Source organism: Myiozetetes cayanensis, unplaced genomic scaffold (assembly GCF_022539395.1).
Source record: "Myiozetetes cayanensis isolate MyiCay16 unplaced genomic scaffold, myiCay2020 scf44, whole genome shotgun sequence".
Lineage (NCBI taxonomy): Eukaryota > Metazoa > Chordata > Aves > Passeriformes > Tyrannidae > Myiozetetes > Myiozetetes cayanensis.
The window spans coordinates 748,809-760,586 of NW_026087676.1; the positions used below are offsets into that span (position 1 = coordinate 748,809).

The window sequence follows — 11,778 nt, forward strand, 5'->3', positions numbered from 1 at the left end:
GGACCCCTCACAGGATCTCTCTCGGGACCCCTCAGGGGACCCCTCACAGGATTCCCAGTCCCTCACGGGACCCCTCACAGGACCTCTCACAGGATCCCTCACAGGATTCCCGGTCCCTCATGGACCCCTCACAGGATCCCGGTCCCCCACGGGACTCCTCACAGGATCCCTTGTCCCTCATGGAACCCCTCAGGGGATCCCTCACAGGATCTCTCACGGGACCCCTCAGGGGATCCCTCACAGGATTCCCAGTCCCTCACAGGACCTCTCACAGGATCCCTGACAGGATTCCCGGTCCCTCACGGGACCCCTCACAGGACCTCTCACAGGATCCCTCACAGGATCCCCGGTCCCTCACGGGATCCCTCACAGGACCTCTCACAGGATCCCTCACAGGATTCCATTCCCTCACGGGATCCCTCACAGGATTCCCGGTCCCTCACAGGACCTCTCACAGGATCCCTCACAGGATTCCCGGTCCCTCACGGGACCCCTCACAGGATCCCGCTCTCGGTCCCGGTCCCGGCCCCTCACGGGACCTCGCTCTTCTCCCCAGCGCCTGCGCCCCCAAGCGGGCGGGCACAGCCGCGCGGAAACACCCGAAAAGCTTTACGGAACCTCCCGAGCGGGCTCGGCGGGACTCCCCGAGCGTCGGCGGAAAGGCCCGAGCGGCGGGCGGGAGGAGCCGATCGCGGCGGGGCGCTCGGCGCTCGGCCGGCCGCGCCTGGCGGCCCGTTGTGCAGTGTCACGCCATGAAGCAGGACGGGCCCCGGCGCCGCGGCGACAAGGCCAAGGCACCCCCCGAGGGACCCCCGCCCGCGCCCCCCGACGTCGAGATGCACGAGGAGGCGGCCCCGGCGGCCCCCGAGGCGGCGGGAGAGCGGCAGCCGCAGAGGGAGCTGGACGCGATCACGCTGGAGGGTGAGGGGGGGGGGTGTCGCTGTGATGGGGGTCTGAGGGGGACCGGGGGGGAAGGAGGGAGCGGGGACAGCTCGGAGGGACATCTGGGAGTGGTCCTGGGTGAGGGGGTTTTGGGAGAAGGGGTTTGGGGCCTACGGGAGCTCTGGAGGGGTTTTAGGGGGGGGTCTCAGTGGAGGGGGGGCTGGAGAGGGTGTTGGGGGTGGAGAGGGTGAAATGGGGGGGATCGGTGTGGACACGGGAGTTGGGGGGCGGCCCTGAGGGAAAGGATGCTGGGAGGTGGGTTTTAGGGGGGTCACTTTGAGGAGGGAGAGTTTCGGGGTACCACGTGGGAAAGAGAGGTGGGTTTGGCCGGGCTGGGGGGTCACGGTGAGAAAAGGGAAATTGAGGTGTATTTTTGGGGAGGGTCACTGTGTGCCAGGGGGCTTTGGGGGGAGAGGCTCTGTGAAGGAAAGGCAGAGGGAGAGGTGTTTGGTGGAGATCCCTGGGAGGACGGGCTGCGAGGGGCAGGGGCGCTGCTGCCCTGCTGCGGTGGGATCCCGCAGGGGTGCAGAGAGGGGCTGGAGCTCTTGGGGAGGAGGGAGAAGGCTCTGGGAGGGTCTCCCCAGCCCCCTGCTCCAAGCAGGGACAGGTCAGGTCACTGGGGACACCGAGGCCCCAGGGCAGTAGAATGGGATGAGACAGCCCTGGGGTGGCCCTGGCAGAGGATTTGGGGTGAGGGGTGTCCGTGTGCCCCCTCGCAGACATCAAGGAGCACGTGAAGCAGCTGGAGAAGGCGGTGTCGGGGAAGGAGCCGCGCTACGTCCTGCGGGCCCTGCGGGCTCTGCCCTCCACCTCCCGCCGCCTCAACCCCAACGTGCTGCACAAGGCCATCCACGGCTTCTTCACCTCCAACTGCACCCTCAGGGACTTCCTGCTCGGCTTCCTGGAGGAGGTACGGGCAGGGGAGGGAGAGGACACCTGCCCCCAGTGCTGCCCCCAGCTCGGGGGTCCCAGCGTGGGAAGGGTGGGGAGCTGTTGGAGTGAGGAGGCACCAAGGTGATCAGAGGGATGGGGCACCTCTGCTCTGAGGACAGGCTGGGAGAATTGGGGTAGTTCAGCCTGGAGAAGACAAGGCTTAGGGGTGATTTAAATTTGGCCTCCCAGTACCTGAAGGAGCCAACAGGAAAGATGGGGAGAAACTATTTACAAGGGCCTGCAGGGACAGAATGAGGGGAGTGGCTTCACACTGACAGCTTGGGGGCAGTGGGGATGCACAGCCCAGCTGCTCAGGAGCACATGTGAGCAGGGACAGGACACTGCAGCCCTGGGCAGGGATGGGACTGTCATCAGAGCAGCCTGGGCTGGCTCCTGTCACATCCTGACGGGGATCCAGCACATCTCTGTCCCCTCAGTCCATGGACACGGAAGCTGAGCTGCAGTTCCGCCCACGGACAGGGAAAGCGGCCTCAGCCCCTCTCCTGCCAGAGGTGGAGACCTACCTGCAGCTGCTGCTCGTCATCTACCTGATGAACAGCAAGAGGTACCCCGAGGTGAGACCCCCCCGAGCTGATCCCGCTGTTCTGCTCCCCAGGAGCCTCAAGGACCACCCGGCCCTGCCCCACACTGTGCCCTCATCCCAGGGGTGCTGGGAGGCCACCCCACGGCCCGGGTGGTCTCTGCCCCCTCCCAGGACCACCCCCTGCTCTGACCTCCCTCCCCTCCTGCAGGCTCAGAAAGTGTCCGATGACCTGATGCAGAAGATCAGCTCCCAGAACCGCCGGGCCCTGGACCTGGTGGTGGCCAAGTGCTACTATTACCACTCCCGGATCTACGAGTTCCTGAACAAGCTCGACGTGGTCCGGAGGTGGGGTGGGGTGGGCCCTACAGGGTGGGCTGTCCCCGAGCTCGGTGTGTCCCCCTCTGTTTTCTCCCTGACTCCCCGTGCCGTCCCCGCAGCTTCCTGCACGCGCGGCTCCGCACGGCCACGCTGCGCCACGACGCCGACGGCCAGGCCACGCTGCTCAACCTGCTCCTGAGGAATTACCTCCACTACAACCTCTACGACCAGGCCGAGAAGCTCGTCTCCAAGTCCGTGTTCCCCGAGCAGGCCAACAACAACGAGTGGGCCCGGTACCTGTACTACACAGGTGAGCGTGTCCCACCCAGGGGAGCTGCCCTTCCCGGCTCCGCTTCCCTTGGAAACCCCTTTGAGCAGCTGGAGGTGGGGGCTTCCAGGCAGGATTTGGAGCCCCGTGCGTGCGGGTCGGGTTGGATTCACTGGGGTGGCTTTCCCCACCCGCCCCGTGTGGGCGCAGGGCGGATCAAGGCCATCCAGCTGGAATACTCGGAGGCGCGGCGGACCATGACCAACGCCCTGCGCAAGGCCCCGCAGCACACGGCCGTGGGCTTCAAGCAGACGGTGAGGGGGGACAGCGTGGCAACCCCCCCGGGGCTGGGGGTGGGTCTGGGACCCCTCAGGTTTGGGACTTCCTGGGGTTGGGACTTCCCAGTGTATGAAGCCCCACGGGGACAGCTTTGGGACCGCCTGGGGTGTTGGGCCCTGCAAGGACCTCCCAGGTTTGGAACTTCCCAGGGACAGATCTGGGACCTGCCGGGACCTGCAGGGATGGGAATGGGTTCTGGGGTTGGGTCCCACAGGGACAGGGGATGGTTTCAGGCCCCGCAGGGACTCACCCAGTGTCTCGTCCTGCCCCAGGTGCACAAGCTGCTCATCGTGGTGGAGCTGCTGCTTGGGGAGATCCCGGACAGGCTGCAGTTCCGGCAGCCCTCGCTCAAGCGCTCGCTCATGCCCTACTTCCTGCTGACCCAGGGTACAGCCTGCTGCCCCTCCCTGTCCCATAGAGCCATGGAACACCCTCAGTGGGAAGGCACCCAAGGGGAGTTCTCTTCTCTCCCTTGGTGCGACTCAGATGCAGATGCCACTTGGGAAGGAGGAGGAGGAGGAGGAGGAGGAGGAAGGGAGTCAGCCCTGCCTCGTGTTCCCCAGCCTTTCTCCCTCCCCCATTCCCACCTTCTCCCCTCCAGCCGTCCGGACGGGGAACCTGGCCAAGTTCAACCAAGTCCTTGACCAGTTTGGGGACAAGTTCCAGGCGGACGGCACCTACACCCTCATCATCCGGCTGAGGCACAACGTCATCAAGACAGGTAGGGGGGTGTTTGGGGCCCCCCCAGGCGATGCCGTGGTCCCGGGGGGCTGCATCCCGCTGTCCCCACAGGTGTCCGGATGATCAGCCTCTCCTACTCCCGCATCTCCCTGGCTGACATCGCCCAGAAGCTGCAGCTGGACAGTCCGGAGGATGCCGAGTTCATCGTGGCCAAGGTACCGGCAGGGGGGTCCCGGGGTGCCCACAGCCCCCCCAGCTCTGCCCTGACCCCCCACTCTCCCCTCCCTGCGGCACCACCGTGTCCAGTGAGGCCTCTCTGGGGAGAGCTGGGGACATTCCCTGCACCGCATCCCGACCCTGGGGACACGCCGTGCCCTGCCCCCTGCCCACAGGCCATCCGGGATGGCGTGATCGAGGCCAGCATCAACCATGAGAAGGGCTACGTGCAGTCCAAGGAGATGATCGACATCTACTCCACGCGGGAGCCCCAGCTGGCCTTCCACCAGCGCATCTCCTTCTGCCTCGACATCCACAACATGTCCGTGAAGGTGAGCACGGCCTGGCCCCACGTCCCCGGGGGCAAGGGACAGTCCTGGGGACAGCAGGACACAGCCCCGGGCTGGCTCAGCTCAGAGCTCCTCCTCCTCCTCCTCCCTTTCTCCAGGCCATGAGGTTCCCACCCAAATCGTACAACAAGGACTTGGAATCTGCAGAGGTGAGATCTCACCCTGGCCCCTGCGGCCACGGGAAGGAGGTGGCTCCTGTCCCCACCTGCCACCAACCTCTGCCTTCCAGGAGCGCCGGGAGCGTGAGCAGCAGGACCTGGAGTTCGCCAAGGAGATGGCAGAGGATGATGACGACGGTTTTCCGTGACCCTGGGCCCTGGCTGTGTTTTTTATTTGTCCCTTGGGCAGATGGTGGCTGAGCAGGGCACCCCCCCAACCCCCCTTTTATAAATCCCTGCATGTCTGTACTGTGGGAGGGAACACAGGGGGTTCCCTGGGCCTGCAGCCCCCGACCCCCTGCACCCACGTTGGGACCCCCTCCCCAATAAACATCCCTGGAAGGATCCCTGTGGTGATGTCGGAGCCGGTGCCGGGGGGGCTGTGGGGGGAGCGGGGCTGGAGCGGGCAGGGGGCAGGAGGGGGGGGCTTTGTCAGGGCCCCCCCGGCTCCCACAACAGCAACGGGGTCAAACTTTGTTAAACTTCAGTTATGAATTTTAAAATAAAAGATGGAAAAACACCAGCCTGGAGGGCTCCTGCCGTGGGTTTGTTGGGGTGGGGAGGGGGGCACAGGGCTGGTCTGGGGTCTCTGCTCCCTCCTCAGGGCTGGTGATCAGAGGTGGGGCTGGGGCTGGCTTGGGCATCCTGAGGGCTGGAGCTTTGTCCTAGTGGGGTTGGGAGTGGCCTCAGCAGCTCAGGAATGGGGTTCCAGCAGAACCTCTGTGGGGAAAGGCACAGGCTGGGCCCCCTGTGCCCCACAACCCCAGCCCCGGGGGGTGATGGTGACAGGGGATGTGCAGCCACCCCAGGTGGATCCTGCTGGTGTCTGGGATTGGTTCTCTGGGAAAATCTGGGAATCCCCCAGCACGCCCATGCTGGGACAGGGGCCAGGGCTGAGGGTCAAGTGTGGGGCTGCCCCAGCCCATCCCTGTTTCTGAGGTCCCTGTGGGGAGACCAGGGAAAGCGAAAGCCCAGCCAAGGGGGACAGCCAGGGCTGGCACTGGGGACACAGGGACACCCCAGGAGCGCTGACGTGTTGGCAGAGGGAAGGGAACGAGGGTTCCCAGCTTGGGCCACGTGAAGAGGAAGGGTGACCACGAGGCTGAAACAGCGGGGTGAGTGCCCGGGACAGCCCCCAGGACCGGGCTGGGCAGCTCAAGACCCACGTGGGGGATTGTGCTGCCCCAGCTCCACCTCCCACCCCCCAACACCCACAGAGTTTCGGGTCCGAAACCACTTCCTTCCTTGGAAAGCTGACAGGGGGCTTTGGGCTCCACCAGGCGCTGATTCAACCTCCCCCCTCCACCCCCGTCACAATCCTGAAAGCACCAACCTGCTGAGAGGGCAGATCCGCTCTGGGGTGATCCCATGGCACTTGGGGCCCCCTCGGTCCGGGGGGACCACACCGAGTCCCTCCATGGCCACCAGCTTCCCCTGACTCCTGGGAGGGCACAGGCAAAGCTGGGAGAGGCTGTTGCTTCCCAAAATCCCACAAACAGTCCCCACTGCCAAGGCCCTCTCACAGGGTCCGAGGGTAGAACACTTGGTGCTCCCGGGTTCTGAAGGGAGGTCAGACTTGGGTTCCAGAGGGCAGACCTGGCTCTGTCTGGTGCCCATGGATTGTCTGCAGCTGATGGGGGTTCCTTTCCCAGCTGGAGGTGGGAGCAGCTCCCGGGGCTGGTGCTGTGGTTGTGCCCCACAAACTGCACCCCACAAAGTGTAGCCTGTGGGCTGTACCCCACTGGGTGTGTGGCCCATCCCCACTCCCAGCAAGGTCTGCATGCAGGAATGGGAGTTCCCTGTCCCCATCCCTGTCCCCATCCCTGTCCCCACGGCCTCCAGGAGTTCAGGGGTGGGACCCTGCCAGGGGTCAGGGGGATAGAATGAGCCCCCCCAGCTCAGCGCTGCCCCAGGGTCACCCTGCCCAGGGCTGGGGGGGGAACCGGTGCCTCCCTGCCCCATCCAGCCCATGCCGGACAGGAGCCGGTCCAGCTGGCACCGGCCCAAGGGATCATCCTGGAAGGACTTGCGGGAAGCGACACGAGCCAAAATTCCCACGTCAGTGTGGCGGGGCCGGGAAGGGTCATCCCAGACCTGGGGCTGCCCTGGAAGCCTCTTCCCTGAAGGGTAGGGGGTGTTGGCCCCTCACGGGGGTAGGGAGGTCAGCCTGATGCAGCTGCTGCACGTGGAGGACACCGGGCACAGCCCGGCCCCGCAGCGCCCAGCAGGGCAGGATGTGACCCTGGGGTCGCACCCTCGGCCCCGGGGAGGTGTCTGGACAGGGTCACACCTTGGCGACCTCCAGCTGGTGCCACCACTGTGAAGGGCACAGAGTCAGAATCACAGGACATTCTGAGCTGGAAGGGACCCACAGGGTCCGAGTCCCACTCTCCAGTCACGCCACCAGCACCCGCCCTGGTGCTGGGATGAGGGGCTGGGGCAGTTGGGGGGGTGATTCCCACATGGAACAGGGATAGGCATGATCCTGGAGTGACACCAGCAGCCACTGTCCCCTCTCCTGGTCACCTGTGAGTGACCCTGCGAGTGACCCTGCGAGTGACCCTCTGAGTGACCCCGTTGCACTGGGCTCTGGTCAGCACAGTGGGAGCTTTGGGAGCAGGTTAATGAGTCACCAAGGCCCCACCAGCTCCATCCTGGCACCCACCTTGTTGCCAGGGCTGAGCCGGGTACCAGCAGCCACGCCGAGGGGCAGCGCTGCCCACCCGGCCCGGGAAAGCCCCACAGTGTGGGCCCGGTTGAGCACCCGGTTCCTGGGATCTGAAAGCTGTGATTAAGGCAATGAAGCAATCGGGGCGGTTGCCACATCGGTGAGAATCCCCGGGGCCCGCGCTATAAATGCCCTGATCGATGAGCAGAGCTGGGCAGGACAGAGGGAGGCCGGGCCGGGCTGGGCTGGGCTGCTCTGAACTGAGGAGGAGACGCCGAGCCGGGCACCCACCATGTGCTCCCTCACCCGTGAGTACCTTGCACCCGCTGCAGCCCCCACTGATCCCATTTCTCCCACTTCCCCCACACCTCCTGCTGCTCCCATTGCACCCACAGCCCCCATTGCTCCCACAACCCCTGCATCTCTCACTGCTCCTGTTGCTCCCATTGTACCCACTTCGCTCTCTGCCCCCACAGCGCTCACTTCCCCCAGAGCACCCATAAATCCCCCTCCCTGTAGCCCCTGCTGCACCCACACGCCCAGAGCCCCCCACCACTGCCCCACGGCCTGTGGGATGCTCTTTTAGGGGGTTTCTGGTTCCTGACCTCACCCTGGGCACGGGGTTGGGGTCCCCGGGGTGTCGGGTGGGCTCTGAGCTGTTGTCCCCGCAGGTGGGCTGGCGCTGCTGGGCGCGCTGCTGTGGGCACCGTGGTGGGCACTGGACGGGGCACCGCTGCCCGAGCTCTCCGGGGACCTGGACTTCCAGCTCTTCCTGCAGAGGAACCTCGAGTTCACCCGCAAGATCCGTGGGGACGTGGCCGCGCTGCAGCACGTGGTGGTGAGTCCCACAGAGCGGGGACGGTGGAACCCTCGGGGTCCTAGACAAGGCACTGCAGGGCCGGGAGACTGTGGGGCCCCCAAGGCTCAGCCCTGACATCCTGGGGTCCACTGGGGGCACGTAGGGACCCTCCCGGGCACACACCAGCCAGGGCAGCCCAGGAATGGGGTGTTGGGGGGTGTCAGGGTCCTCTGGCCATCCTGACCCCGTCCCCTCGCCCGCAGTGCGACACCTTCCAGCTGTGCAAGGAGGAAGAGCTGCTGCTGGTGCGGCAGGACCTGGACATCGCGCAGGTGCCGCTGGAGCAGTGCCACAGCCGCTCCTTCCAGGCGGTGAGTGCAGCCCACCCCTGCCAGGACCCGGCAGGGCTCAGCCCCGCTGGCTCTGCCGCAGCTCGGGGCACCCCAGAGCCCGCCGTGGTCCCACTGACCGTGCCGTGCCCACCGCAGGACACCTGCTTCAACCAGATCCGCGCCGGGCTCCGCGCCTACCACGGCTCCCTGGCCGCTGTGCGGGACCTGCTGCCCCGCCACGCCGGGCTGGTGGAGACCCTGCAGCTGGACATGGCCAACCTGTCCTCCAACATCCAGCAGCAGGTGAGGGGCATGGGGGCACAGCAGGGGCTGAATCCCCAGGGATGGGTGGGCACGGTGGGTGCTGTATCCCCAGGAAGGGCACACAGGGGTAGCAGGGCTGCATTCCTGGGGCACACGGAGGGCCCAGCAGGGACACTCCGCATCCCTGGGATGCCTCTGTGCTCCCAGGGCATCTCTGAGCCCGGGGTTGATTGCGCTGCCTCTGTCCTGCTGCAGATGGAGGACCTGGGCCTGGCCACGGTGACATACCCGGCAGAGAACCCGGACCCCCTGCCCACCTTCTCCTCCCACTTCCACCACCAAGTCGGCGGTTTCTTCATCCTGGCCAACTTCCAGCGGTTCCTGGAGACGGCATACCGGGCACTGCGGCACCTCGCCCGCCTCTGACCCCTGCTCGTGGATGTCCCACCCGAGGGACATCCCAGGAGCGCCCCGTTTTCTGCTTATTTAATATTTATGGCTATTTAATATTTATCTGGCCGGGGATGCTCCCCCCGCTCCGGGGGTCCCCGCGGCGGATCCGTGCACGGGTATCTGTGCAGCATCACCCTTGTTTAATATTTAAACACAAGCGTATCTCTGCTACGAGGTTCGGGAGCTGGGCAGAGCCCCCGCAGCTGCCGTGGCACCGCCTGTGCCTCCGTTTCCCCACGGTTTGCGCTGCAGGGGCTCCCCTGCAGCATCCCACGGGAAACCGCCTTCATCCGAGGATGAGGATGCTCCAGAGCAGCATCTCCCTGCCTGGGCTGCAGCCTGCAGGGACACATCTGACGGGTGTTATTTCTAGTAATTAATATTTAGTAGCCATTAGGGAGGGAGAGGAGGATGGAAATGCCGTAGGGATGCGACCCACCCGGAACGAGGCTTTTCTGGGGAGCACCAGCGCTTGGGGGGGCTGTTTCTGCTCTGTCCCCGCCTTCCCTGCCAAAATTCAGGGTATTTATTGCAGTTTAACTTATTCATGCCCATCCCTGGCCGGGAGGAGCTGCTTGGACACGGTCCCATCCCCCTGAGCCTGACGCAGCCCCGGTCCCGTGGCCGTGTGGGAGCTGCGGGCGGGGGGCGGCGGATTTTGTACTGTATTTATTGCTCCAGTTGGGTCAGCCCCGAGGAACACACGCTGCTTTTTTTTTTATATATATATATATGTATGTGTGTGTGATAAAAATGGAAATAAACTCTATTTTTTGCTCTGCCCTGCTGTCTCCTGCCTGCTTGGGGTGGGGGAGGAAGTGGAGTGGCCGGGCATGGGGACAACGGGACAAGGGAATGGGGCATTTGGGGCCGGGCTGTGGCCGCCGGTGTCGGCTCAGTGGTGCACATTGCCATTGGAAACCAACCCCCCTGGTGCCCCCACACCACGGCCCGAGCCCCACGAGGACCAGGAGGCACCCATGGGGCATCTGCTTCCTCCCACCCCCGGCAGCACCACTTGGGCAAGAGCTGATTCCTAGAAAGCTCCGGAAGCCACCCGCGCTGGGAGGACCCACCCACCCCTCTGCTGCTGCTGCCACACGGGGAATCTGCTCCAAAGCTGCCTTGGGACATGCCCAGAGCCCTCCGGGAGTGACTGTGGTGGGACGAGGCTTCCAGCGGCGAGGGAGGCAGGGTGCTTGTGGCAGGGTGGATGGACAAACGGATGTGGTAATGTCAGGAGACCCCTGGGCATCTCCCTAGCCCAGAAAGCCCCTGCAGCCACCCCCAGCCTCGCCCTCGTGGGTGTTTGCCCACCCCAGGCTGTCCCTGAGCTCCTCGGCTCCACCAGATCCCTTTCCTCCCACCGGGCCCACGCTCAGGTCCTGTGACCACCATCATCCCTCGCCACACTCATCCCGGCCCCGAAGGGACAGAGCCCAGAGCCAGTGGGGGCCAGTGGGAGCAGTTCCTGCCTCCCTCCGCCTTCGCTGGCACAAAGCCAGAGCCCCACGGCCGGGCTCTCACCGGGCCCTCACAGTGCTTACAGGAAACCCCTTCTCCTGCTCCAGCCCCTTCCTGGAAGGGGCAGCGCCAGTGCCAACGCCAGGCATGGGGCTGCCGCGGCAAATATTGACAGAGCCGGGAAGGCCACGAGCGCCGGGCCCTGCTCTTTGCTCTGGGCTAACGGTAAAGAGCCGCCCCTGGGCGAGCAGCGGTGCCCGGGCAGGTTGGTGCCAGCTCAGTGTGGCACTCACACCGGTGTCAGGCCTGGTGAGGCCATCCCAGCCCATCCCAGTGCGTGCCACGGCTCCGTTAGCTGCCCCACCCACCCCGTGTCCGCTCTGCACCTGCCCTGGAGCGGGGATGAGCCCACAGGAGCAGGGGGAAAGGGGAAGATACTCCCTCCCTGAAGGGCAAGGACCAGCCAGCACATGCAGCTACCCCAAGTGCATTGGGGTCTCTCCATCCAGCAGAACCCGGGAGCAGCCAGGAACGAACTGGGAACTCCACTGGTGCCGAGGGGGCAGGGGCACAGCTGGTCCCAGAGCTGCAGTGCCCAGAGGGAAGGGTTGGTGCCCGCTGGCCCCGCTTCCCCTTCTCATGAGTCAACACCAGCGAAGGGGCAGAGGTGCAGCCACCCCAGCCCTGCCACCCCCTCAGGGTTGGGGGTTCGTGACACTCCAGGAGGATTCACTGCTGGAGCAGATGATGGGGCGTGGGGACAGTCCTGGGGGAGCCTGTCCCAGCACGAGGCCGGTGCGGTGCCGGTGAGGTCGCGGTTACTCACCGGCCACCGGAGCTGTGCTTGAGGCCTGAACTCACACTCATGGGGAGGAATTCCAGCAAGAACTCAGGCTCACGTGGAGGGATTCCCAACAAGAGCCTGCTTGTGGCTGACAGCACAGCAGGGAAGCATCCCTGCTCCACCCAGTGCAGCACAGAACGCTCCAGGGGTTTGGGACAGGGAGAGTGGGATTCAACTCCCCTCCCAGCACAGGGTTTGGCCACCA

At 65.2% G+C, this 11,778-nt stretch overlaps 2 protein-coding genes across 2 annotated transcripts; both read left to right on the top strand.

The window, feature by feature from the left end:
* Nucleotides 1-717: 717 nt before the first annotated feature.
* Nucleotides 718-5,272, top strand: PSMD3 (proteasome 26S subunit, non-ATPase 3). Its single transcript, XM_050330823.1, has 12 exons — nt 718-921; nt 1,662-1,852; nt 2,313-2,450; nt 2,628-2,764; nt 2,857-3,047; nt 3,216-3,319; nt 3,617-3,731; nt 3,946-4,065; nt 4,137-4,240; nt 4,418-4,573; nt 4,690-4,740; nt 4,821-5,272. The coding sequence occupies exons 1-12, from the start codon at nt 753-755 to the stop codon at nt 4,896-4,898; spliced, it is 1,554 nt and encodes a 517-aa protein (XP_050186780.1). The 5' UTR covers nt 718-752; the 3' UTR covers nt 4,899-5,272.
* Nucleotides 5,273-7,586: 2,314 nt separating this feature from the next.
* Nucleotides 7,587-9,967, top strand: CSF3 (colony stimulating factor 3). Its single transcript, XM_050330799.1, has 5 exons — nt 7,587-7,725; nt 8,089-8,255; nt 8,480-8,587; nt 8,705-8,851; nt 9,068-9,967. Exons 1-5 carry the CDS (start codon nt 7,710-7,712, stop codon nt 9,236-9,238), a joined length of 609 nt encoding a protein of 202 aa, XP_050186756.1. The 5' UTR covers nt 7,587-7,709; the 3' UTR covers nt 9,239-9,967.
* Nucleotides 9,968-11,778: the final 1,811 nt, after the last annotated feature.

Bases quoted from the DNA above. Each gene is read 5' to 3' on its own strand.
- PSMD3 (XM_050330823.1), top strand. From the start codon at position 753: ATGAAGCAGGACGGGCCCCGGCGCCGCGGCGACAAGGCCAAGGCACCC. The intron at 4,066-4,136 runs GTAGGGGGGTGT...CTGTCCCCACAG, and splicing joins GCACAACGTCATCAAGACAG to GTGTCCGGATGATCAGCCTC. The intron at 4,741-4,820 runs GTGAGATCTCAC...TCTGCCTTCCAG, and splicing joins AGGACTTGGAATCTGCAGAG to GAGCGCCGGGAGCGTGAGCA.
- CSF3 (XM_050330799.1), top strand. The intron at 8,256-8,479 runs GTGAGTCCCACA...CCTCGCCCGCAG, and splicing joins CCGCGCTGCAGCACGTGGTG to TGCGACACCTTCCAGCTGTG. The intron at 8,588-8,704 runs GTGAGTGCAGCC...TGCCCACCGCAG, and splicing joins ACAGCCGCTCCTTCCAGGCG to GACACCTGCTTCAACCAGAT.